This window comes from Fopius arisanus, unplaced genomic scaffold (assembly GCF_000806365.1).
Source record: "Fopius arisanus strain USDA-PBARC FA_bdor unplaced genomic scaffold, ASM80636v1 scaffold00001, whole genome shotgun sequence".
Taxonomy (NCBI): Eukaryota; Metazoa; Arthropoda; class Insecta; order Hymenoptera; family Braconidae; genus Fopius; species Fopius arisanus.
In genome coordinates, this window is record NW_011887740.1 from 4,860,220 (window position 1) to 4,887,847 (window position 27,628).

At 37.3% G+C, this 27,628-nt stretch overlaps 4 protein-coding genes across 8 annotated transcripts; 2 read left to right on the forward strand and 2 right to left on the reverse strand.

The window, feature by feature from the left end:
* Nucleotides 1-1,834: 1,834 nt before the first annotated feature.
* On the forward strand, nt 1,835-11,788 carry LOC105264505 (alpha-crystallin A chain). Of its 3 annotated transcripts, none has more exons than XM_011301435.1 (4): nt 1,835-2,134; nt 5,641-5,760; nt 6,617-6,803; nt 10,854-11,788. In XM_011301435.1, exons 1-4 carry the CDS (start codon nt 1,947-1,949, stop codon nt 11,046-11,048), a joined length of 690 nt encoding a protein of 229 aa, XP_011299737.1. In that variant the 5' UTR covers nt 1,835-1,946; the 3' UTR covers nt 11,049-11,788. The 3 variants fall into 3 exon arrangements, with proteins under 3 accessions (XP_011299737.1, XP_011299751.1, XP_011299744.1); XM_011301442.1 differs by lacking the exon at nt 1,835-2,134 and adding an exon at nt 3,984-4,237; XM_011301449.1 differs by lacking the exon at nt 5,641-5,760 and having other exon boundaries at nt 1,836-2,134.
* Nucleotides 11,229-14,275, reverse strand: LOC105264502 (nischarin). The gene is made up of 2 exons (XM_011301421.1): nt 13,564-14,275; nt 11,229-13,488 (listed from the first exon to the last, which is right to left on the reverse strand). Exons 1-2 carry the CDS (start codon nt 14,002-14,004, stop codon nt 12,523-12,525), a joined length of 1,407 nt encoding a protein of 468 aa, XP_011299723.1. The 5' UTR covers nt 14,005-14,275; the 3' UTR covers nt 11,229-12,522.
* Nucleotides 14,276-14,551: 276 nt separating this feature from the next.
* pink (WD40 repeat domain-containing protein pink) lies at nt 14,552-18,600 on the forward strand. The gene is made up of 5 exons (XM_011301411.1): nt 14,552-14,912; nt 14,978-15,088; nt 15,302-17,520; nt 17,623-17,740; nt 17,941-18,600. Exons 1-5 carry the CDS (start codon nt 14,826-14,828, stop codon nt 18,199-18,201), a joined length of 2,796 nt encoding a protein of 931 aa, XP_011299713.1. The 5' UTR covers nt 14,552-14,825; the 3' UTR covers nt 18,202-18,600.
* A 2,474-nt stretch (nt 18,601-21,074) lies between these two features.
* On the reverse strand, nt 21,075-27,391 carry Cpsf6 (cleavage and polyadenylation specificity factor subunit 6). Of its 3 annotated transcripts, none has more exons than XM_011301464.1 (8): nt 27,295-27,391; nt 25,367-26,302; nt 25,163-25,280; nt 24,547-24,920; nt 24,173-24,470; nt 23,827-24,091; nt 22,634-22,714; nt 21,075-22,135 (listed from the first exon to the last, which is right to left on the reverse strand). In XM_011301464.1, exons 1-8 carry the CDS (start codon nt 27,349-27,351, stop codon nt 21,919-21,921), a joined length of 2,346 nt encoding a protein of 781 aa, XP_011299766.1. In that variant the 5' UTR covers nt 27,352-27,391; the 3' UTR covers nt 21,075-21,918. The 3 variants fall into 3 exon arrangements, with proteins under 3 accessions (XP_011299766.1, XP_011299775.1, XP_011299759.1); XM_011301473.1 differs by having other exon boundaries at nt 24,547-24,902; nt 25,367-26,311; nt 27,295-27,386; XM_011301457.1 differs by having other exon boundaries at nt 25,367-26,311; nt 27,295-27,386.
* Nucleotides 27,392-27,628: the final 237 nt, after the last annotated feature.

Consider the following 27,628-nt stretch of genomic DNA (forward strand, 5'->3'; position numbering starts at 1 on the left):
TACGCTATCGAATTACTAAAGACAAGTTGTTGTACATGAACAGCAGTTGTCTCTGATTTAATTTCCCTAAAGACCTGCTTAGGAATTCCAAAGTTGTTCTTCTATATTTGGTATCTCCACTCGTGACGCGACGATATTCAATCGAGTCGCGATGACGTCACGTGCAATTCACGTTCTCCCACGTTGAATTTCGTGAAAATACAGCCAAGAGAGAATAGTGATTCAACTGAATCCTGAGGGATTGCCAATGGTGATTCGGGTGTTTTGGTTTTATCGTCATTAATCCATCGTACATGGTGAGATCGATTGATTCATGCATCTGGATCTCAATGTTTCGGCATTGACACACTTCTGCATTTAAAGTCAACCCCAATCAGGTACAGCAGTGACAAGCTGTTAAGGAAAAGGGGCACCAAGAAGTCTGAGATCCTTCGCCTTCTATATCCATCGATGCATCACAATTTTTCAAACTACTAATTGCAAAAATATATGGATAAATTCGCTCATTAATCGTTTAACAAACTACAAAAATTCAGTCGATTGCTTTAGAGGAAGATAATATGGTGTCCTTGACTGAGGGCATCTGTACTATTTATGCTCAAAAATCGTGGTAGCGTCATTCATTGAAGGAGATGATACATAAAAATAGCGGGAGCATCTCATACCCGACGAAAAATCATTCTGCCTCGTCACGTGTTTATTCCGAGAGTAGTTGCCATATTTACAACAGCGAGATGATGATGTATCCAAACTTATAGTTTCATGACTAATTTCGTGATTTTATCTTTCTAGGCGTTACGAATTTGTTCTAGAATAATTCTTGCTCGATGCAAATGGACTTTTGTATAAATAATGCGGGGATGATTGTCGGACTTTGGCAAACGTCGCGGTATTTTTTTTAGACTGTAGTAAACAATCTGTAGAAAATTATTGTGACTTCATTGTGTTGTATTGCGAAACATTATTCTAGACATTGAATTCTGGGAGATGAGTGAAGTCCAGATGGTGTTCACGGGGTCGTTGAAATGTAGGATAAGTCCTTGCGATTCATTAGCGAATGAGTGCTAATCACATGCACAAATGGCATGTTTAAATTGCCCGAAACGACCGGATGGCTGAGTCGCTCTCCGATTTTCTTCGCCCCGAAGAATTGTGAATACAAAATACTAAATACCGCGTCTAATTCGAATGAAACCGAGGATTAGTCATATGTTGAAATACAATGACTTGCGCTGTCTAATGTGATCACCTACGCCTTTTGACATCACTCGTGAAAATATATCGTGAGTCGAAGGGAAAAACTTCGGATTTCTGCGTCCATTTTTGGAGGGATTTCACATCATAATCTGCATTGCACTTCCCTTCCTACTTCATCCTTTTTATAAATAATTATTGATATGAATTTTCTTGACTTGCCGGCAATTACTTCAGAAAAACGTCAAATATTTCCAGATGTCCGTTGATTTCCAAATGAAATGACTGGAAATTCGGTGAATTTTATGGTTAAGGAAAATCACGAATGGGAATAATCTGTTCCTCGAATATAGAAACTCCATGGACTCACTGTGATGCTATCACTGGATTCATCATCCCGATTATTTAATTAATGGTGTAATAATTATTAAAAAATTGTGTGCAAGTTATGAAACAAATAAAATACTATTCAAATGGAGCAGAAGAGAATGAAACGATGCGCGTTGTGTTGTGCATTCCAAAGTGCACCGTAGATTGTCGAGTGTACCCGATGAATGACGGAGAATAGCGAGTGGCACACGAACACCCACGAGCGGCGAGAAGTTCGCGGTGGGGGTATTTAAGGGGTTGCGAGTGGCGTGCGCCGCTCATTCCTCAATCCGACTTCTCAACGTGAACGTCTGTTATCTAAAGAGGACTAGTAAACCGAGTGTGTGTGTGAAAGATCAAGTGTTTCTTTTTAATAATAAATAATGGCTGACAGTGGTACCAAGCGTAACATTCCCATCAAACTCGGTGACTTCAGCGTCATTGACAGCGAATTCTCAAACATACGTGAGCGTTTTGACGCCGAAATGAGAAAAATGGAGGACGAAATGGCTAGGTTCAGGAGCGAACTTATGAATCGGGAGAGCAACAATTTCTTCAAAACAACAACTAGGTAAATTAATAATAATGGTATCAGCCAGTTGTGTGGAATAGTCTGAGTTAAAACCCTGCGATTTCATTTTATTTGAAACTTATCAGGAACGAAGGGATGAATTTACAGGTTTTCCCCGAATTTTCCAGACTAAAAGACATTTCTATAATTATCTTTTTTGTAGATGTCAATTAGTTCTACAAAAAAGGTCTCCACGAGGATTTTTGTAATTTCTTTAGATTGCGGGATATTTCCGGAAAAGAGTAATTTTTTTCTTTCGGTTTAGCGGTTTGATCTAGAGTAATTTCGATTCATATTGATTTGAGATAGAATTGATGCTTGACTGATCGTCCGGGATTAATTCCTGGATAATATTAGGGATAATTAAGCAACTGGATTCAATTGGATGAACGATTCATCATTTGGCAATGCTCGAGATGACTCACAGCCGGAAGTAATTGATGAGCCCTTGGCATGCTCGGGAGTAATTACATATGCATCAAGAAATATTTTTATCTTCTACCAGCGATCGCTGTGCAGCATAATGCATTCCACCGGTGCAATTGCGGCACAAGTGATAACCAAAAGACATTTTTATAGCATTTTAATTGATGATTTTCGAAAAAATTGTTTTAGTTACCGAAGAAATTACAGGAAAATGTCAACCTGGTCATGATACTCATAAAAAATTTGACCATCGTCACAATTTTCAATCCCAAATTCATTGATTTGCACTGAAAATTTATGTTTTTTTAAAGAATTCAAGTAAGGGGAGGCTTATCTTATCTTCTCGTTGTTTGGACATAGAAAATTTCATTGAAGTTCCGTGGAAACTAGAAAATCCGCGATTATTTCCTCTTAAATAGAATTTAATGACACTCTTACGAAAGTGGTTGGTTAACAACACAGGAAATTACAATTTTTTTTATATTCTCGGACCCTTCTGATCTTCGAACTACCATTGGATTATGTATTACCTCTGGATATTTTTAGAGATTCGGTCACACCAGCCGAAAAGTCGTACACCGTTGGGTCGAGGAGAAAAAAAATTGAACGTAAACTGAAACTTAAATGGTTTGGAGTGGAGTTTTAATCGGACTGTGAAGATCTCAGATTATTTTCTCTTCTGTTTTCTCTCTTCAATCCAGACTCCGCATTCATCCTTTCATTGAGAGCACAGCGTGGGTGCAAACTAAACGCAAATGGATTTTTTCGTCTGAATAAAACTCGTTTCACTCGACAATTTCTCTTTTACCCCTCATTTCACAGGTTTCACAAGCCCCCGGCTTTTGAATCGTGGGTTTCCATCGCTTGGGGTTTCCAGGGGTGCCCTTTGCCCCAGAAATTTATCCCTGAATCAATCTAGGACTGGGTACATGGGTCATAAAATTGCACGCAACATGCGATAATTGAATAATTCACTCTTGCTTGAAGAACAACCCCCCAAAAAAATGTCGCAAGTGCAATTAAAAAATTTCTCACTTTGCGTGACTCATCTCTTCTTAAACCAAAGAATTTTTTCTCATGTATTAATAGAACAGAAAACTATATCCGAATTTTTTTCAGAAAGCAAACGTCCCGGCTGCATAAATCCTCCAACACATGCTCTATTTATTTATTTATAGATATCCGTCATCACTCATTTGAATTCTTTTTCACGGAGCCATAAATATTCATGAATTTCTACGTATATGGGAATTCATTGAGCATTACGTCAGTACCTCTACCTCCAAATTATTTTCAATCAACAATGATAGTGTAATCACTCCAGTCGCATCGATGTTGTTCTTAATAGATGTAAAAACTACACGTCAGTTTTTCCCACTCGATTTTTTTTTTCATCTCTCATTACTCGCACCTTTTGCGCAGTCATTTTTGTGATACCAGACAGACTGGATGCTTTTGACGTATCATTCCTCCAGTGATTTTGTTTGGCACTCGCTTTTTTATTTTCATGGACTTCCCTGTGGGCGGAATTATTTAATTCCTTAGTTGTTAATAAAACCCACGTGTTGAGAATATGTCAAGCATTTTTAAATCCGATTGGATGAGGGATAAAGTTGGGAAATTGACACTGGATGAAAATCTCTATCCACCGCGTCACAAAACCGTCATTCGATATGGGTATGTAATTCACAGAATTGCGTAATTTTACGTGGATTATGTAATTGAAGAGGTGTTAGTTCCCCTCCTCCATTTATTCGCAGAATAAAAAATTTTTCAATCACGAATATTCCACGGAATTACACACAATTTTTCTGCAAATCCAAATTATTCAATTAGCGATAAATAGATTATTGATTGTCTATTAATATTTCAGATGAGACTACATACAATTTATTATTGATATATTAATGAATAATTATTCGTTCTTTTTTTATTAAAATTATATCATGGGGAAAATTTTGAATTGATATTTTTGATTGCAGAATGCTTTTCAATTAAATCACATTTTTAATCTTATGATTGAACGTCAGATATTTTCACTCGTTATTTATTCGTGATGTAAAGGTGAAACCTTCGGTGTCATGAGGATTGTTTGAGAAGTGTCCATCAATCACTACCCACGTCAAGACTTCCAAAGTTCTTCAACGTGAAACGGTTTCACGATTCTAGGCGATGAGCCGTACCATCAGGCGATCAGATTTCTTAATAATATCGGGTAACTAATAATAATTAAACTGCTACCCAAGTTTGTTCTCGTTTCCGGGGATTAATCCCTTGAACGTGAGCCACAGCGCGCGTTGAATCGCTCCGAAGAACAGCAACTTCCGGTCTCCAGGGATCGTCGACTTCCTGGGCAGGTGGAAATCTCTTGATTTATTCCGACTCGCGTCTTTCTGTCGTCGAGAATATCTTCCGTCACTTACACTCAATTCCAAACATTTACATTCATCTAAAAAAACAACCGTCGAACAGTTTTCGGTGAAAATCTCGAAATCTGAGGGAGATTTCGCAAATTTTGTTATTATCTTTTTTGTCCAGCTGCTTTCGATCTCGAAAAAAGGTCGTAACGAAAAATTCGTTATCCCTGTTAGCTCCCGAGATATTCGTGGAAAACTCCGTGGATAATGAAATAATTGTTTTTTCTTTCGTTAAAATTCAAAGTATAAATAAATTTTGAGGAGATTTACTCATCCGTCCTCCATCGCCATAATTAAGGGGCGTTTTTAGTTTCATGTCAATGTCAACTGCTGCCAAATAAGTCGGTCTTGCTCATTGGATTACGTCCATTTTCGTTTTAATGATCCCGACCCGTCGACGAAAATTTATTCAGTCCACTTTAATTACCGATTGATTGATTTAAAAATGGGACTATTTTAAAACATCATCCACAACTAACTGATAATCAATTAAAGCAAATTTGGTAGACCCACTGAATTCACCCGCCTGTCGCAAACAGAGGCTGTGGTACAAAGTGAGAGATTAATTTTATTTTTCTTTATTACATTTTTTCCTCCTTTTTTTTGCACTTTTTTGGTGACTAACTGCTATATAATATCATATTATGCTATATACAATACCAGCCGGCATCACACGAGCACCAGTGAACATCGAACCTCGACGACCTCGAGGACTGAGGGTTGGGACAAGGTTGATCCTGCGATGCCATCAAAGCGTTCCGCCTTCGACAAGACTTTCACCAGGTGAAGCACAATGCCTCGATTCAGCAAAGAAAATGTTCCAAAAAATACATCATCAATTTTGTTCCACCAGTTTTTCGCACATCAGCATCTTGCACGCCTCTTCCAGATTAAATAACTGTAGAATTCATTAATTTTTCGCATCCATCGCATCTAATTGCAAAATTATAGATAATTGTATAATTTCAATTAATCTTATTCACGCGAAAAATATATCTTTTACCTCTTCTCTCTTGGAATCATTCGTAACTTCAAGTTCAATGGAAGAATTCTGTTTTGGAATTGATTTCGTTCTGAACCAGGGGAATTAGATTAAGAAAATCCTGAGGTTTTGATGTTTATTTTTTATTTGCGCTAATTTCACTGAAGTTGCACGCTTTCCATTGCTTTTATGACGAGAGGCACTCGTAGATGAGGCTTGTGGATTAAAACTATCTCGACTGTACCTAACAAATGGCATAATAAATTCCCCCCTCTCTCCTGTGATTAAACACTCATTCAATGAAACGTAATTAATAAACGGGACGAGTCCCGTCGAGAGTTAAAGATGTTAGTCATCAGATCTCATCAAGAATAAATTGATGACAAGAAATTTGTTGAACGGCTGCAAATAGCTCCACAAATTTTATTAGATTAGGTTTATCAATTATGTTACGCTCATTAGTGTACTTAGTTATAATTTCACAATTGCTCTTTATGTGTATTAGATCGTTTATTACCCTAGCAATTACTACCGTAGATCACCGAAGCCATCATGGATTTCGATCATCGCACAAAGCATCATCGTTGTTTGGTCATTTAAATGTTGAATTGTACAACAATTTATCGGTTTTAATTGTTCGATTTTTTTCATTTTCAGCACAACGACACACAATACCCAGAACAGTTCATTGAGTCCTCAGCAGGATTCTCGCACTTGGTTGGATGGACTCAACAGTCCTTTGATTCAGGATGAGGGAGACAACAAAACTCTTAAACTACGATTTGACGTATCTCAGTACACACCGGAGGAAATCGTCGTCAAGACTGTGGACAATAAACTATTGGTAATTACTAATTGTTCAGTATCGGTTATTAGTCAGTGCGGGGTAGTCTTGGGTGGTCTTTTCATTTATTCATTTCCTGGGAAATTGTGCATGACTTGACGTGAAAACCGCTATTTTCTCGACCCCAATGATCCATTGCACAATTCCCTGGCAACAGACGTATCTGTTACATTTTCGTTGTGCAATAATATTTCCTATAACTACTTCAGGTCTCCGTTGAATAACAAAACCTCAAAATCGTCACTGAAATTCGTTATCATTTTTAGTTTTATCGGTTGACGAATTCGCTGGATACCTCAGGTTATTTCTGGAGGTCATCACTGGGTCCAGAATTTTTTTGCAAGTTCTGCTTTTAGTCTGTCAATTCGAAATTTCAGGGCTCATTGATTTGTGGGAGAGCATTCAAATCGTCTGAAGTATCTTTAGAAATTGGATTGAAGTGAAATATAATTGAATATGTTGGGGAAAAACTGTTGGGATGCAGAACCCGGCTAATCCCGACAGTTGGGTGCCGGCGACTGAAAATAGTATCACCTAAAAATAATCACCCACTGTGTGCTCTCAACTAACACTCGTCAGTATCCAATTGGTGTAATTCCTGTCATTGTGAAAGTCCGGGGATTTTTTCAAAGTCTAACATTTCATTACGCGTCCCTTTAACTCTATAAATTTACTATATAATTCAGCCCATTACCATGAAAGAATTTTTAATCGCCAAATAAATTTTAATTATCCTAAATTCAATCATTAGAAAGCTACGATTAATCATTGAGGAATTGTTAAAATTGGAAATTTGAATTAGACTTCGAGGAATTTAGAGAAATAAAATTCCCTCGAGCTCTCAAAATCTTGAGACTGATAAATCGACTTCGAGAATAGTCTTTGTTCCTCGAAAAATGTGGGAATTATTTCATGGGCTGATTCGCATGGGCCTTTTGTCTTTTCCTCCTGTCTCCTTTCCAGTGAGATGTTTAGGAAATGGTTAATGGTGTCTCTGGTCACGAAGGGAGAAGGGAAAAAATTCGTTCGCCGTTATGCAAAAGGGGAAACTATCCGGGTCGATGCACTCGACTGTTATTCTCCAGACATTGATGGAGTTTAAAATGTTTCTTCCTTTCTGGACTCGGTCTCGTGATCCAATGGGGACGGAATTAATCCTCTGAATTCATCAGACTCTTCATCCTCGATGCTGAATTGTTCAGTTCAGGGGTTGCAAGGAATTATTTTTATTTAGCTTTTGGGAATTTTTTTTTTATCGATTTTATACACTACCTTAAAGGAATTGTGGAGGATGAATCGTGGTCAAGGCCTGTCTCGTGTTCCCGTCGATGAAACAGACCTTAAAGAAATCATGTCCACCTCAGGGTCAGACTCTACTCTCGGGGTTCTGTCAAGGGCGAGAAAATTTATGACCATGAATACAATTTGCATTATCCACGGATTATAATCACACGCTATTTTTGGATTTTTCGCAATTTAAACTTAAATTATCCAATTATAAAATTATAACTAAAACATTACATGAAATTATCAGAAATTTCACTCTCTTTAATTTACAGTTCTTCTTTCATTATTCAAATGATAGAACTTCAAGGGAATTTTTTTATCTGTGTTGGATAAATAATTTAAAATTATTCAAAACAGCAATTTAGTCACTGGAATTTCCATTTTATGGGGCCATAAGACAGTAGTTCATCGCAATAAGAGATTGCAGCATCGTAAGATGATCTGTGCGTGTTTTATAAAGTCTCTGTGACTTGAATTACCTGGCAGAAGGGAAAAAATACTGTGAGAAAAAATAAAAGCTCTCGAACAAGTGCCAAATAAAAAAGTGATCGAAAAAGGATTTTCTGGGATGGATTAATAATCCGATCAAATCATTGACATCATTCGTGACACAATCAATCTTCCTGTTATCTGATTAATCCATTACGTAACGCAATTAGCGTAGATTCATCGTGTTGATCTTTGGTCGAGGGTGCGGCATTAATAATCCCGCACCTGCAATTTTTTTTTTCAATTTCTCCCCCTCATCACAGCGAGATAATTGCCTTTCAACGCTCATTGCTCATGCACGCATGCATGGAGATGAAAATTCAGTTAAAATTAATAAAACGATAATAAAATGACTATAGCTTAATAAAATAATAATAATACAAATTCATGATTCAAAATTCATATTGAGCCAACGATTATTTTGTTTAAAAAAATATGTAGAAAAATTTTACTGCTCAACATTTTTTATCAGTGTTTTTTCAGACTTGATAAAATGACTCTAGAAGAATATCGTAACTTGACTCAGAAATATTTCATGTTGTCGATAGGAAATTTTCAGAAATTGACGTACGTGACAGTGAAGATAATTTTTCCTGGAACTTTTCAGTAATTCTATTAAATATTGCATTAGTTATTCACTGGAATTATCACTAGATGAGGCATTCCACTATTTTTTAATAATATAAAAGAGAAATTCAATCACGAATTGTTTTTCTGAACGAAAACTCAATTTACAAAAAGAGAAATCTCAATAAAAAAAAATTGTAGATTGGAAAATAAATCCGTCAAATTGTCTCGATTTTATTTGACAATGAGTATGACTTAATTTATCCTCCCCACGTGCCATTCAAGTCATTAAAAAAATAAATCAGTCAGCAATCCACTTTGAAGTGCCGGAAGTGACCTTTACAAACCGTCAAAACGTATCATTTGGAATACCGAGGGGCGGCTGTTGATAGAAGTTACAATGACAAGTAGCAAATAGGTAATTCTCTGGTCAGGGCCATCAAAGTGTCTGCTAAATACAGCGCTGACGATTACCTCACGTGCATATCATTGCGCCTCTCAATTTATCGATACCTCCATGAATATCAACTATCCGAGTCGATGCAAATCGATTCGACAAAAATAATCAACAATTCCCAAGACATTGAGACTAATGAAATAATTATCTGATGGATCAAATGACTTTTTATATCAGATGGATGATGGAAATTGAGTTACTACTTCTTTCTGCTTTATCTCAGGATAAATTCAACCCCAATTCCACCCCATTGCTGGCGTCATGATGTCGTTAACCCACTTCCTGCCAATGTCCTCCACGTTTTATGTTCATTCTCTATTTTCCTTTATTTGTTTGTCTCCCGTTGCCTGGACAGAGGGAATCGAGTTCCTAATCGGTCTAACTTGGAACTCTTACAATCTCAAATTCATACGATCAATATTAATAAAAAAATCCACGACTTCTCAATGGAAAATTAATGAACATCAATGATTTCGATATTCAATACTTTAACTCGTCTTTAGCGTTCATCCGAATATTTTCGTGTTCCTTTTTTTTTCTTGCTGTTTTTATTGGCGATTGTCTCGAGGTGTACATCCACCTGTGCAAACATTTAACTCAACACATGTGAATTATCCTCGATGGCATAAAAAATTAAATATTCTCTCGTTGGGATTTTGAAAGTGTCCGAGAATTCTTGAGTCGTGCGGGTCGATAGTGATGACGCATAGATATTTTCTGCTCAGTTTTATTCATCGAAAATGTTTCCTAGACTACTTAAATGCGAGTGCTTACTGACCTGCTCCAAATTACGAATACGTAGGAGTACGCGCATTTATTATTGTAAGACAGGGAATAAACAGATGGATGAGTCACGCGAATAGATGGAATGACTCGATGGAATTTTTCGGTATTTTTTTATTGGTCGGGAGACTCGGGATTTTTATGTACGTCGGAGGAAAAAAAAAATTTAAGGGTTGGGGTACCATTGGAGGGCTCATTTGGGTCACATCTGATTCACGTGCTGATAAATCCGACGAAACGCATTCTGTCACGCGAGGATTTAACACGGAAACGTCAAACTGGTATTTTATGGTCTCGAACAATTATTTTTATTTCTTTATCCTGGCAAGTGATAATAATGAGGAAGAGGGGAACTTGATGAGTCAAGTGGAATCCGCGGGATGGGCTTTTGGTGGAAGATTTATTTTGTGGGAAAATGCAATTTTATCGTTTTATTGATCATTTATTATTGATTATGTCTTGAGCAGGTTCACGCCAAACATGAGGAGAAAACAGAGAGCAAATCCGTGTACAGGGAGTACAATCGTGAATTCCTGTTGCCAAAGGGAACAAATCCGGAGACAATTAAATCATCACTCAGCAAAGATGGTGTACTGACTGTCGAAGCTCCACTTCCAGCACTGGGATACGGTGAAAAACTCATCCCAATTGCCCACCAATAAATTATGGCGATTTAATTACTCACATTGCCCCACATTAAAATACCCCCTCCTATTTCCAGTCTTCTATTTTCCCAGGTCCAATCTTCCGTACTCATTGCCTCCCAGTTATCCACAAATACTTTTGGAAAATGTATTATCGCCAACAAGAGCCTCGTCGCTGTTGTTTATGGATGTTTGCTATTGCGCTCTTATGTTTTTAATAAACGGAAATTTATAAAAGTTCGAATTGATAATCCACACCGGATTTACAGCAGTTCCAATCGATCTGGATATTTTACAGTTGGACTTGATAAGGTGCATGAATTTTTTTATCTGAATCAATATTTTCTATTTTTCAATACACGAAACCACTGCTTTTGCAAGGTTTATTACTTGAAAGTTTGTAATATGGATAATTCAGTGATAATTATCACGAATTTTCTAGACAATAGCACAAATTGCAATCAGTAATTTTTGATATTCAACGGAATATTGGAAAACTCAAAGTCCAACGGTCTAAAATTCTATTGAAAGTAATACTGGAAAAACTGGCACACAAAATTTATATTTGTAACTTATATTCGCGATTAGCATAGAATGTACTTTCAAAAGACTAAAAACCCACACGATGCCTAGTGTATTTAAGCATTATAATATTATTGATATTATTTATGGATATTGGAACATTTTCAATGCATAATGTTTTAAAATTATTGGTGGAGTCGAGGAGAAATTGAATAAAGGTATAAAATTTGAAAATACTGAGTGAGTTATCTCTCTAATCTTATCAAACTATTCATCAGACCATTTTCAATGTGACGCGAAAGTATTATCTGGGTTGGGAAGAGTGAACGAGAAATTATGTACGTCAGGTGTTATCACAGCTTTTATTGTTTATTACGAAAATATTTCATCTTATATACATGAGTATATCATTATCATGTTTAATCATTCTGTAAAATTCATTAAAAATTAGCACAACGTTGGAAAATTAAAACATACATATAAATTCATATGAAACTTCGATTCCTTTCAACCATATCAACATTACAGGTGATTATTCGAAGATTTGACACCTTTTTTTCATTTTTCAAATGTTAAAAAAGTGATTCTCGAAATTTTTTGGTATTTAAATAATATACTGATTATTGTAGTTGAAAGTAATGCATAAAAAGCACCAAAAGTTTCATAAAATAAAAATCCTCACAAGAGGAAATATAAATAAAGCTGAAATCATGTGAGAAAACTCAATGAAAATTCAATTTCAATTGAATAATATAATAAATCTCTCAACAAAATACCCACAATCACTCATTCACCCTCATTATCATGATTAAATACTCAATTAATTGTTGTGGATTAAAAAAATAAGTCGAATTAATAATGCAAACTCGTTAAAAATATTTTTCAGTTCAATAGAGAATGAACCGTTAGTAGTAATAAAAGTTATTATCGAATAAAAATGTGGTGATCATTATTTGGATGCTAGACGGATCTAAGTGCTCGGTATTTCGGCAGCAAAGAGAGATGAATCAGGTGCACTGAAGGACGGGGATTTTCCCTCCTTGGCAATCCTCAGGGCTTGGAGGACGGCAACAGTGTCCAGCTCCTTTTGATTTGGTTTTTCATTATCGAGACAGATATCAGCAGCTCGTTTGCCAAAAGGCTCGAGGACTTTGACCCTGTAATCGACGATTGTGGAGACTGTATTGCCAGTTAATCTGAGATTCTCCAGGCAGGGGAGAGACCCAATGTACTTGACCTCCTCGATATTCTCGATTCGATTGCAACTGACGTCGAGCCACTCGAGGGAATATAATTTCGAGAAACTTGCTAAGGAGGTCAACTGATTCTGGGAGATGTCCATGTGCACGATATTCCCCAGTTTTGTGTGTAATTTTTCAGGGAGACTGATGAAATTATTAGATGCCAGATGCAGCTGCGAGAGCCTGGGCAGTAGAGTCACATTAGAAATCTCAGACAGAAGATTATTATTCAGAATTAATGACTCTATCTGTGGCATCAGCTTTATGGCCTCATCGATGCATTCTATTCGATTATCGCTGAGATCTACGTGTGTCACTTTTAACCATACGTGAGAATCATTAGCATTCTCTATTCTCTTGTGCACCTCCTCGCACATCACCAGCTCTACGATATTTTTTAATTTCGTGTAATGCACTTCGAGAATTTTTACAGTGTCTCGGAGATTTCCCATGCCGTAGATTTTGTCGACTGGATAACGATTTATCGTGAGGTGCTGGATATTTTTGAATGTCGAGAGCTCGATTGGGAGGAGAGATGGATTTATGTTGCTCGTACCGTAGGGCTCTGTGGTACCTTCGATTGTGAGAATCTTCAAGTGTGAATTTAAATCGAGTACGTGACTAAAATCGAATTTACGATCTACCACTTCCAGGGAGGGACAGGGCTGCTTCAGTCTCTCACTTATTGCGTATAACTGGAAAAATTAAAATTCAACAAGTTATGATAACAGAAAATACCGGACAATTATGCAAAACTCATTATTCATTACTTGAACTGGAGTGAATGTATAACTCTTATTTCCCTGCAACAGAGTCTCCCCTTCAGAGAAAAATTGAAGAGCCATATTTTGGAGGAGGAAGAAAATATCATAAACGTGTAGATCCAGGAATGTCGCCAGATCCCTTGGCATTGTCTTCTTCAAGTAATTGTAAACCGAATTGAGATACATTTCCAGTCCCTGTCTTCTCTTCTCGATAAAAGCCTCACTCTTGTTACCAATAAGTTTCTTCGGTGGAAGAATCTCTTTCTCCACACAATGTTCAGACACCAGAATTTCATGGAGCTCAGCAAATTCGTTGTACCTGTGTTTCAGTGTCCATACAACCTCGTTAATTCTAACCTCCACAACGTAGTATGTTATTCCATCGATTGTCTCGATGGACGGAATTTTAATCTGTATGGACTCTGAATTCAACAATAAACAGGCCATTGCGTGGATTAATTAATATTGTCCTCTTCAACAGGAGAATGTGACAAAGTTCCCGGTCCCTTTAATTATCTCGTCGACATCACAGCTGACGTTTAATTTTTCCACTTGCAGTCATCCTCCACTCGATTCCAATTAATATTTATTTTTAATACCGATTAAGGTTATCTCACAGCCACAAATCTGTTATTAACGGGATACAACATTATTATTGCAAAATTGTTTCAGATCGTTTGACAGAAAATTGATTGCAGTTGTGTGGGTGGAGTGAAGAAAATGAAGTTGAAGTCGAAGAATGGGGACCCTAGGGTCCAGTTATTCACCAGATTGTTGTGAAATTGAGAATTAAGAATAAACAACAATCCTCTGATGAGAATATTGAGGTATAGACGATTGAATTATTGGGGAGGAATTTAATGAATTGTTGGGGGTTGCAATAGAGAGTACGGGGTAATTAAAATCTTTTGCAAAATTTCGTAAAATTACGCGGGTTGTTGTCTGCTGCCATCTTGAGGATAATGAATAGCGATATGCATTTATAATGTTAAAGAGCGAGGAATAACATCGGGATGTGGAAAATGGTCATTCAGTGAGTGATTGACAGGAGTGATGAAACAATTTAAACGATGAGATAAAATTAACATATCTTCCTCTCGGTTTTAATGAATTCCGGGCATTGACACCACTATTTCTTCCTAGTAACAGATGAGCACAATGTTTTCGAGGCTGATTAGTTCGTTATTAATGTCGAATAAATAAATATTCGGTGCACAAGGTAAATATTTTCTGGTAGAAGTAGAATTTTATTGAGTTATCGTCGAAGTATGCAAGAGAGTGGACTCGTCTTATCTCAGTACGAAGAAATTAATTCGTTGCTGTACAAACCGATAATTGCCACCCAGAGAATCAAAGTGAGTTGACAATCCAGTGGAATGCAGAATAATTTTCATTGTTTATGACATTTTATTTTATTTAGTACACGTGCATCAATGTCTCGACGAGTCATATTGTCCTTGGGTCCACGAGTGGTAGTCTGTTCTTATTCACCAGAGAGCCATGTACTTTTCAACAAGTGATACCACTATCGGTAAATTATCAATTTTCGAAGTCCAAGGCTGAGTTTAAATTGTTAGAATTAACAGAATGAGTAATAAAATGAAATTTTTCAAATGCAAGATTTTCGGAATTTTTTCAAGTCAAGGGAAATTCGAATTTTCATAACTCAAAGCCAAAAATATTCAATTAAATTCCGAATTCTGTGGATCTGGAATTCTCACCCCTGAATATGCCTCATCCACAGGAAGGCCCAGTGACCCACGTGCAGATATCCCCAGACGAGAAAACAGTCGCCTTGTCCACAAAACGAGGGAGTGTTTGCATTGTGAGTCTAAAGCCTTCAGCAAAACTCATTTCAATTTCAAATGAACACCTCCGAGAGACAGTAACATCCCTCTGCTGGAATTCAAAAAGCTCAGAGATCTACGTGGGGGACAATAAAGGGAAGATCTCGACGATTGTCCTCTCGATATTTACAGTGAATGGTATGTTCCAAGCCCCTTCATGTGCCCTCATGCACCTGGACTCGAGCATTGTCCAATTGGATTACAATCTGCACTACCTCCTCGTCTCGACCCTCACACGGTGCTACGTATGTGACACATCCCAGGAGCAATTCAAGCAGATTGGAAATAAAGCGAGGGACGGAGTCTTCGGTGCTTGTTTCATGAAAAAATCCCCAATAGAACTCGAGAAAAATTCATCAACAGATGAGGACAAAAATGTGCGCAAAGTCAGTCTGAATTCTATAATAGGTCCAACTGATGAAGAAAGTGTTTTGATCTATTCAGCAAGACCAGGGCTCAGACTCTGGGAGGTAAATCTGAATGGAACAGTCCTGAAGACTCATCAATTTAAAGACGCCCTGGCAGTTCCTCCCTCCGAAATTTTCAAATCATCTCTCATTAAATCAATTTCCACTGATGTAGACAATGAGCAACATGACCACATCCCTCAAATCATCAATTTCTCTCATTTATTCGTTGTAAGCAGAAGGTACTTGCTCTCTCACACAAATAATTCCCTCTGCATAATCGACCCCACGAATGCAGCAGTTGTACTGTGGACTGATAAATTAGATACAATAGCTATGGCACAAGTTGTTGATGATAAAATTTACTTAATGAATACTAATGGCACTTTCCAGTGTTTAATGCTCTCTTCCATCGATTACCTCATCATCAAACTTTTTGAAACAAAACTTTACCATGATTGTTACAACGCCTGCATGACATTCAGAAGTGATTTACTGAAATTAATCGAGAGTAATAATTCAGTGATGCTGGAGGATTTTAATGATTGCAGCAATGAATTGGTGACTGTACTTCAGCCAATAATATCAGTGATACAGTCGAATTATAATACTCAACCAAAGAGATTGAATAGTGGAATTGTTGTTGTTAATTCTGGTCATTCTATTGCTTCGAGAAATAATGGAAGATACGAGAAGGATCAGGATTCATCTTCAGACTCTGAGATTGTGTGTAGGAGTGTAATAAAGCCTATGAGAAAATTAGAGAATAAAAACACTGACGAGATGAATATTAAAGGAGATCTCACAGAGCTTGGTGAGGGCTTTGCTGAACTGAAAATGAGCAAAAATGGTGAAGATTCAATGGAAATAAACGGAGGTGAAGAAGGATCGTCTATTCCTCGGAGGAAGGAGATAGAGTCAGCAACAGCGGGCATTCAATCAGATATTCAACCACTTTATACACTAATAAGTACCTTAAAGTCTTCGATGACTCTAGAGGACCTAGAAGATACGATTTTTAGAATTGTTAAGAGTATACAAGAGATTAATTTCAAATACGAGGACATAGTCGAGTTGAAGATATTTCTTTATGAGGTTGTGAGATCCATTGAGAGGCTCTACTTCCATGCACTCCTGGAGAACATTTCTCCGGAGGTGTTGATGCGACGGGAAGGGTCTGATAACAGTTATGTAGTGGAGGAAGTTCTCAGGGCATTTGTAGATTTGAATGGCTCTGATTACAGCGAGTGCACCTGCGGATTTCCCATGTTTAGGGGATCCTCGGAGTCAAAATTTGGGGACATTGGTCAGCTCTTGGTGAAAAGATTCAGCGAGGAGAGTGAAGATAATTGTGTAAAACTGTGCAAGAGTGTACCTTATCTATGGAGGAATTATCTCAGGATTTGCATTGATAGGGGAGAGCGAATAGATCATCTTCTTCGTTTGTGCCTTCAGACTAGAGACAATACTGTACTTTCGATTATTCTTCCATTAGTTGAGGATAATTCCTGGGATATTGTCGCTGATTGCGACGACAGGATGAGGACTGGGAGGTGTATTTCATGTGGAAGGGATGAAGGAAACCATGAGGAGAGGATTGACTGGAGTGGAGTAGCTCATGAGATACTCAAGAGGGAGGGAATTCATGCCACCATGAAATTCCTCACTGATGCTGAGAAGAAGCTGCCTAGAATTAAATTAAAAGAAAGGTAATTTTTTTTTCTTTTAAAGAGTTCCTCTCTCGTCATTCTTCATTCAATGTTGCAAAAGTATTTATTGCATTGTTTCAATTATCTTTGGAATGGTTTCAGTATTTTTCAGTCACTTATATGTACGAAACTATTGAGTCGTCATGGATTTGAGCAGGTGGTTGAGTTCAACAGGAGTGGAGAGGGTGGCAAGGAGTACAGCTCAATTTGTTCGAAAGAGGTAATTTTAAATCTTAGAATGAACTTCTCTTAATCTTCAGTAACTCCTGTCAGGTATGATCTCAATATTTTTGATTATTTTAAAATTATTTTGGAGAGCTGGAGTTATTTAATATTGAAAAAAGTTCATTCTGCTCGACTTGATTTGTATAGAGACATGTGGATAATGATTGAAATTTATCTCTTTGATAATTTTTATAGGCTAGAGAAAATCTCGCAGATGCCTTAGAGAAAGATCTCGATAGGCCAGTAAATAATCGTGTATTCGGCAGTGGAGCACACCATTGGGGCATGATATACAAAACAAAATCATCAGTGTGTCCCTGCTGTACTCTCTCACTACAAACTCCAGTTTTACTAGGAAACAATGGTATATCGATATTTCCATGTGGCCATGCCTATCACGTCAACTGTCTCATACAAAAAAAAATAACAAAATGTTACCTTCACTCATTAGAGTAATAGAGAAAAATATATTGTAAAATTATCAGAGTCATTAATACTGTTTATCTCTCACTGCATTATTCGAATTAAAATACAGCTCAAATTATTGAACCAAAATCACAGATATATATTAATGAAAGTTTAAATAAGTTAATTATAACTGACTCGTTTATTACTAATAACTGACAGTACAACAATCTGTCGATTTTGAATAGATGTGAGGAACAGGTGTTGAGATTTAATGAAAATTTCTAGTACAATATTGTCTGTGCCAAATTACCTCTCAGTCGAGAATCATTGGTAATTGAATCAATAAATAATTTAACATCAATTGTAAATGACTTTAAAACGATATTAATCGATAGTTGATCGAGTATGGCCTAAATATAACTGAGTAGGTGATTAGAATCACTCGAATGTACCTATTGACTATTTTTTTTTCATTCAGCACAATTTTTATCTTTTATAAATAATAATTTTGAGCTAAATCCCATGATTTCGTCACTGCAAAGGTGACAAAAATAATTATTTTTTTCGAGCAATTTACAATATCGAGTCGTTTATCCTTTGGATTTCCATTTTTAGTATTGAGTTTATAAAAAAATAATTTTATCGTTCTAGTCTTTAGTGCTTAGTTGAAGGACTGTATATTCAACAAAAATTGTTCCTCTTTAATCGATCAATTCGTATTTTTTTGTAAAGAAAATATTGTGATTGAAAGTCGTTCCAGAGGAAATTTATATATATCTCTAAAAATACATAAACTTGAAGAGAAAAAAAGAAAAAAAAAACAGTAAAATAACACAGAAGTTGCGCAATGGTTTTCCCTTCACTCTACTTTTTCACACTTACCTTAAACCCATTATTATTAAAAAGATTTATCACAGCTTAAGTGGCATCAATTTCACTCAGATAATAATCAGTCTTAATGTTCCATCGAAATACCTACCAAAATATTTGATGCTCATCGTTAAATCGATACAATTATGTTACATCTTTGATTATATCTCACAATCTAATTCGATCTTAGGGGATGAGAATGAATTGACAGGTGGAAATTGTGAATGACTTAAGCGAATAGAAAACAGAAATAAAAAAGACAGTGGAAATAAATGAATAATAATGAAAGCCTAGGGTTTTGATTTAATTACCACAAAATAATAAGCGGAATTACTGCTTCGTTACTTTCTATTTTCTTTTCGAATTCAATATTTTTTCACTAGTTTCTATTCGCAGCAATTGCAGTTGCACTTTTGCTTCATTTTCTCCTCTCAATTATTCAACTTTTCCGCCACTTTATGATTGGAAAAGCATGGGCTGCTTTTTCTACGAAATTTTGATATTTATAAAGGCTTGTACCTGTTTTTCGTAATTTTTTTTATCAAAAATTTAGTCCTGACTGGCAGGCGAAATTCGATTTTAGCGGTGACAAACGCTTTCTTAAAATCTACGACTCGTTTTCTTTCGGACTTAATTATTAAGTACAGTATCTATTTCAGTATAACACGGTAAAACTTACCCTGCAGGGCCGGAACGATTTATTTCCGATTTTTTATTCCATTTTCGAAACGTGGAATGTTTTTTTTTTTTTTTTGTATTAATATTGCCAAAATATATTATATTCAAATGAAAAAGCTCTCGAGCTCAATCCATGGAAAATTGAAAGACTTGATCGATCGAGTATCAAAAATAAACTGTTTTTAAGTGTTTTCAATCAATTACTCAATTAATTGATTAATTATCAATCAATTTTCAGTACAGATGTGAAAGATGTCGATAAATTAAGAAAAAAATTAAGATTGTTCTATACTGATTTGTTGAGCAAACGTGGAGTTTAGAGGACTCCATTATTTTTTCATTGAAAATAGAAAAATCACATAAATAGTATCACAGTCACAAGATTGCGGACTCTAGTCAATGGAATTTGACTAAACTCTGGATGTACGCATTTTAAATTTGTTTCCAGTAATGAAGATAAGAATCTTCAACAAAATTTGAGCGTACTGGAGAATGGCCTTGACATTGATCAAAAGCCAAACTTTTGTGAATAATTTTTCATAGAAATACCTGCAGTTCAATAATTAATTATTGCTGATAGTATCGATAGAAATTTTAAAATGGTCAAAAAATAATTTTCCACAGAAAAAATAATTAACAATCAAACCACAAGTAATTATGAAAAATATCATTCGATCTCTTATCTCTAGGTCTCAATCATCTCATTAGCTGTAATTATAAAAAATGTGCATGCAACCTTGACAAAAATTGACAGTTCTAAAATTATAACATAAAAAGACAGGAAGAGTATATTGGTTGGAGCAACTACAGGGTAAACTATGAATTGTTTTTCAACCAAAAAAAAATCTAAAAAAAATGACTTTGTGAGAATTGAAGATCTACTGATCAACATAATTAAATAAATTATTCCTTCCAGATCCATTTCTCACAAAGTTGATAAAATCTACGATCATATAAGAGCGCCACATAATTTTTCAATCTGACAATAAATAACATTTCATGACAATCAAGGAAAATATCGATTTGTCGTTAAAATAAAAATTATAAATTCGCATGTTTGGTTAATCGAAAAAATATGAAAAAGGCACTTTGTGAATCTACTCGACTGTTTCTGGTTTGTCCTCGATAGTAAAAAAATGAGAAAGAAGAATATTTACATTAGCATTTTACATAAAATGTTTACATTGTGTTTTTTTTTTACTCATTCAATAATTGAATAGAGATTTCATACTGCAAAAATTGTAAAATATAAGCCAAATTATTCGATGAATACAGACAAACCACAAGTTATTTATTATAAAGTGGCAAAAGAAAAAAATAAATTAACATCTTTGTTGTGTCATTTTTGCTATTTCTCAAATATTTTCTTTTAGTTTAGTTTTTTTTTCGAGGATTTTGTGTCACAGATGAATAAAGTAAAGACATGGTCAGTAATATATATTTTTCGAAACCGAATATTTTTTTTCTTTTTTTGCATTATATTAAGAATACAATCTTGCATTGTCGCATGAGCCCTGAAGACCGATGATAAATTTGCATTAAGAGCGCTCTTCATTCCTCTTGACAGTGTCCTGTAGATGATTAAAATCTTCGTTGAGCAGCATATCAGCTTCTTGATGATTCAAACTTGTAATTATATTTATCATTATTTAATTCTACTGTAACACTGCTCATCTCACATTAAATCTAAATATTTTTGTTTTCAAACATACTCTTAATTACAGTGCTGTTACATATACGTTATGTATACATGTAGGATATTAATTATTAATATAATGTGGCAAAAATGTTAAGAGGACAGAAAGAGAAAAAAATATTCATTATATAATTCATTATGACGAGAAAATAAAGCACTGAATTGTTCCATTAATTCACACATTTTTTTGTCTGCTACTTCAACTGCGCAGTTATCCTCAACTGTTTCTGTTTTCAAATTGATAAAAATCAATAGTTGACGGAGAAAATTAATTATTCGCTGTCAGAATTCAATTCATTTCCTTTTTTTCGTTTAAATCTTTGGATGCCACAGAAAAATTCATATCGGTCACAACGATAAGCACTAAAAGTTTGGAGTGATTTACTGTTATTATTACTTTTTTTTAATTATTAACGAAATTATGGTTTTATTGTTGCTTTCGTTCTGCCTGTTCCACTTGCTGCAGATGTCACGTCATTATTACTGTATGCTCCACATTGTGATGATTCTGGAAGGTGGACTCAGTGTCTAGAACGATGCGAAGAGTCTCCACGCTCATCACGTCGATCACGCTCACGTTCACGTTCTCTCTCACCAGCTCCTCCTCCTCCTCCACCACCTCCACCGCCGCCACCACCCCCACGTTCAGGCTCCCTTTCGCGTTCAGCTGGTCGCCTGCTTGTTTCACGCTCACGCTCCCTTTCCCGGTCACGCTCTCTGTAGCGATCGTCATAATACCTAGACAGTACACGGGCTTTTTTATCGTATTTTCTTGGGGAAGAACATATTTTTTTTTCTGACTCCCTCTGCTAATGGATTTTTTACCAATTTCACTGGCAGTTCAATCATTTATCTAAACTAAGAAGATAATTTTTCATTATAATATCAGTGATTTTATGGAATGACATTATGTATTGAGAATAATTTGTGTCCATCAAAGCTGGAAATCGTAGAGAAATAATGAAAATTATCTTCTTATTTCATCGATTACAAATTTTTTACACAATTTATTACAAAATTTCGTCCACACGTAAACACACAGGATGCAGTGAATCGATACTATGGCTAATAGGTACAAGAGATTGCAAAAATGAAGAAAAAAAATGGTAAATGTACAGATTAAGTAACACTCATTCAGTTCTTTTTCCTCAACAGAGCTAGTTGGATAGTAAACATAATTTCATCGCATTCAATAGATGTGTTTTTTTTGGTTTTTATGTAAAAAAATAGATTTACCTAGACGGCTTGGAAGATGATACTGGTGCCGCCTCGGGCGGTTCCTCTTTAACTCTCGGTCTGGCTGCCTGACGTGTTGTACTAATGGAAAATACCACGTTATGATTTTTACAATTTTTTCGCTATTGTTCCACTTATTTCCTTAATTTATACTCAATATTATTCGATTAATCATGTACACTATTCTACCTGTACTCGATCCTTATTTCAATGAAAAACTTTCAAATGAATAATTTTACAGTGTGAATTGAAGAACCAATGAAGAAATAAAGATCGTTTCATTATATTCATTATCATAATTAAATTCCTCCTCTAGGTTTTGCATCTTTGCATTGGTAAACCAGATTTATAAAACATATTTATTCCATTTGTTTCCTACATAATGACATAAATGACGAGAATTTGTCAAACGGGCACAGCAGAAAAAATAATAGTTAATATTTCAAATCTCCAAAAAACTTGATTTGATAATAGGGTAATGGATAATAGATATCGAAATAAAAATTCTCGACATTCTGTGCCTCGCTTTTTTAAGCTATTATCACATATCTGTTTGACTATACTGTGAGCATCTGCACTTTACAAATATTTCGCACAATGCAGTTGCTCCATCGTCGATTCACAATAGTAATAATCTACGATTCATGACTATCAGGCGAGAGCAAAATGAAAATGATAGAAACTCAACGTCAAGTGCTTCTTCATTTTGAATTTTCATTTTGCCTCAATTTCTCCTACACTATTTTATTTCTCCCAAAGAGATCGATCGTAACGATAAAATATACATAATATTTACAACGAGACCGAATACGCGCTCCGCCCCCGTCATTTGATTCCGTTGTGTTGATGATGACTTAGCCAATTGATCAATGAGAAATAAGTTTTATTCGGAATGGCCAATGAGAAACACTCGACTATTTACTTTTGTATCACCTTTTATAGGTAGGCGTCGACTTTCCACTGAAAAGTTCGAGCTTGGGATTATCTAAATTCCGAGAAATGTTCACTGAGCTCGAAAATTTCTAGGCATTATTTTTGTCTTCCATTTTAATTTACTGAGTGGTATGTTGATTTAATATTTTATCTCAATTTTTCCGTTTTTTTTTCAGTTCTTTCCTCACATTCAAATGGATTTGAGTGAAATATTTTTTCAGACCGAGATTGCTCAACTTGTGTGATTTTTTAAGGCTTACCTCTCTTCCCTGCTGCGTTCCCTGTACTCCCTATCCCGCTCACGCTCACGATCTCTATCACGACTGCGTGATCTCTCCCTGGGGTAGGGCTCGCTGTAGTAACGCTCACGCTCACGATCTCGATCGCGATCCCTCTCTCGATCGCGATCTCTGTCCCTCTCACGATCACGATCTCTACTCCTCTCCCTGTACTCCCTGTCACGGCTACGAGAACGTTCACGACGACGACGATGACTGCGCTCACGGTCGCGAGATCTTGAACGTTCTGTAATTAAAAATATCAACAGAAATTAGTAAAAATTTATATTCAATTCCATATTATGGCACTGAAGAGATTGAAAGTCACCTCTTCTAGCGGAGCCATAACTCTTAGTTTCCACGCCCCTGAGAGTGTCCTGCAGAGAACTGATGAGAATTTTGCAGCGATCATCACTAGCCACTTTGGACTGTTTAATAAGAGATATCGCAGTGACGAGCGTTTCAATGGCACTTGCATATTCCCCAGCTGCGGCGTCTGAGACTGCACGAGCTATTGCCGATGATGACACTGTTCTGTTTCGATCCATGATCACCTCGAACTCCTGTTCGCGGAGCTGGGGAGGATCCTCAGGGCGGTGATCGGGCCCGGGAGTATTATAAGGCGGCTAAAATATTTCCATCGTCATTTCAATTTATTCTGTTTATTTAATATTAAAAAAATAAGGAGAATGTCTCATTTACCTGGGCAGAGGGTGGACCGTAACCATGTGGAGGTGGATGTGGTGGTCCATGCGGAGGTCCATGAGGTGGCCCATGGGGTGGACCATGGACTGGTCCATGATGTGGTGGCGGTGGTCCACCGGGGTGCTGGCCTGGATGCTGATGGGGTGGACCTTGTGAGAAAAATGCGGGATTTACGTGAGGTGCCGGACCACCTGGGGGTCCTGGTGCAGGGCCTTGCTGAGGGCCTCCGTGACCTGGTGGTGGACCCCCTTGCAACATACCGCCCATTCCTCCTGGTGGAGGTCCTCTCTGGGGTGGACCCTGGCCTGGCTGGGGGCCTTGCATATGCTGATGCTGGTTAAAACCTGGGGGTCCTTGATGAGGATGCATACCTGAATTTTTTATGTTACCACAAATACATTCATTGATCTTTCGTTCATTGTTTTAGCCCTGAGAAGGTTCATTGCTCCGAACAGATCGATATAATAATGAAATAAATAATTCTCGATTTTAGTATTTACGCAATTCAGATTTTTTTTTCTATTATCTTCACGTTGGAAATAGATGAGAATTTTCTTTACGTTGAGTTTATTGTTTTGAATGACAAAAAGGATAATTGAAAATTTGTTGTTACCTGGTGGTATATTCCATTCAGGACGAGGTGGAGCTCCACGTGGATCGCCAGGAGGTCCTGGATGAGGAGGGCCACGCGGTGGGCCTTGATTAGGAGGTCCAGGTGGTCCACGGAATTGCTGAAGAGAAAAAACATAAAATCAATATTTTAAATTCTTCCATTATTACAGGAGATACATTTTCATAGCGAAAAAATAAAACACACCATTCCAGGCGGTCTGTGCTGTCCCGGTCCAGGTCCAGGAGGTCCCTGCTGAGGGGGTCCTCCATTGGGTCCCCTAGGAGGTCCAGGAGGCCCATTCGGCCTGGGCCCATTCCAGTGGCTCTGCTGGTATCCAGGAGGTGGTGGTCCCTGATTGGGATGACCAGACATGTGATGAGGCACAGGTCCACCAGGGCCCATGGGTGGTCCATGCATTCTTGGGGGTCCCTGTTGTCCTGCATTGCCAGGCCCAGGTGGTCCCATCCCAGGCGGTGGCATCCTCTGGGGTCTGGGCCCCTGGGGTGGTCCCATCATCATTCTGGGTCCATGATTCTGCTGGGGATGCTGACTGTGCTGAGGATGCTGTGGATGCTGCTGATGTGGAGGCATCGATGACTGATGCTGATGGGGATTGTGGGGCTTTTGACTCTGATTCTGCTGGGGTGCAGGTGCTGGTCTTGTCTTGCACTGGGATTCAAATTGATTGAGCGCCTGTTTAGTTGGAAATGTCACCACTGGATTTTGTCCGTGCAATTCCTTCTTGGGAAGTCTCTCCATGCACAATCTCATACTCCCTTCAGATCCCAAGGAGACCACGCAGAAGCCCTTGGACTGACCGTTGGCACGATTCTCAAAAAACTTCACCTCAACGAAATCCGAAACACCAATGCTCAGAACAGCCTCTGTTATGTCCTGATCACTTGTCCACCACGTCAGGTTACCAACGTACAACTGGTGTCTTCTGCCAATTTGGTTGGGCTGGATATTATTTCCCACTTGGTGGTATGGTGCATTACCGTTCGTCTCCTCGTTTGCTGTATTCGGTGTATCTGAATCACCACCTCCACCACTGCTGTTTGTCGCAACTCCACCGTTGCCACCTGATGGGGCAGCTATCACGTCGTCGTAGAGGTCAACTCCATCGCCAGCGAATTCATCCTGGAATTTCTGCATTTTATTATTGTCGCAGCTTTCGTTAATGGGACACCGTTATTAATCATTATTTCCATATGGTTCTCGATATGGAATCGTTGAGATAATGAACGAAAAACAATTATCAGAATTTTTTTTTACGAGAAATCCGGTGAAATTGGACACAGGTCATTGAAAATGTGGTAAAACCGTTTTTTACCGATATATTCATTTTCCGTAGAAAAAAAGAGAGAACCCCCCTAATCCATTCAATAAGTTTATAGCATCCACAGAATTGATAAATTGTATAGAATATTTAAATGATGAAGTGACTTCTCACGTCTTAATCAGTCTTACAAAAACCCCCCATTTCCAATCTTCAATGGAATAATAATCATCAACCAAGAGCTTTCCAGCCAGCCCCAAGCTTCGATTTCCCAAAAAAAAAATTCCATCGACGTAAAATCAATGAGCAATCATAAAACATTAACCAATAATTTCAATGCATTATCCAGCCCCAGAACCAATAAAAAACGCTCGAGTCCCGCAATAATAACGAACTAGTCCTAACAATGACGAAAACCTCGTGAATCTAATGGACGAACATAAACTTCAGTGGCAAGCTCCATATTTTTTTTCTGTCTCACTCACTCCACACGAAATTCGCCAATAATGTGGTCATGCTCCAATCCCATTTCCTGAATGGAAAATCCCCTCCCCAGTTTCACATTGTTCAATTGTCAATGCAACATTGTTAGTACGATCAAAGCACCCGAACAATTGTTAAAATTATTGTAATTTCGAGTGATTGTAAAAAAAGGAGATAAAAAAAAAATCAGGCGGTACACAGCCGCTTTGGAGGGCCGATCGTTATCGTGACTCCACCATGACGCCGAACACTCGAATCAACAATCCCGTGTTTCTATGATCACACAATTATCGATATTATTGGTAAAATGTGGAATTTGTAGTCGTTAATTTATTGAGATCAGTAGTGTATTATTTGTTGTTGATATTACCTGAGCAAAGTCCTGTTCAAGATCATCGGCGTACAGATCAATGTCACCGTCCGCCATTTTACGGACACCGACGCTCACTGGCTAGATGATGAGAATTTCCAAGCCGCATGTCTGCCCAAAGAAGATTGACTAAAGTAGAGGGTCAGTTCTGGGGGTTTGAGTGACCCCACAGGCATTGTAGTACCTCACCCCAAGAGAGAGGGCGCCACACGCAATAGGGGTGTCTGCCCGTCAACCGACTCGGTAACTATAGTGAATATTGTCAGAGGAGTAACCTCGGCCGTAACCCCCACTCTCCGAAATCCCCACTTGTGGCCGTGTTCCCCACCAGTCG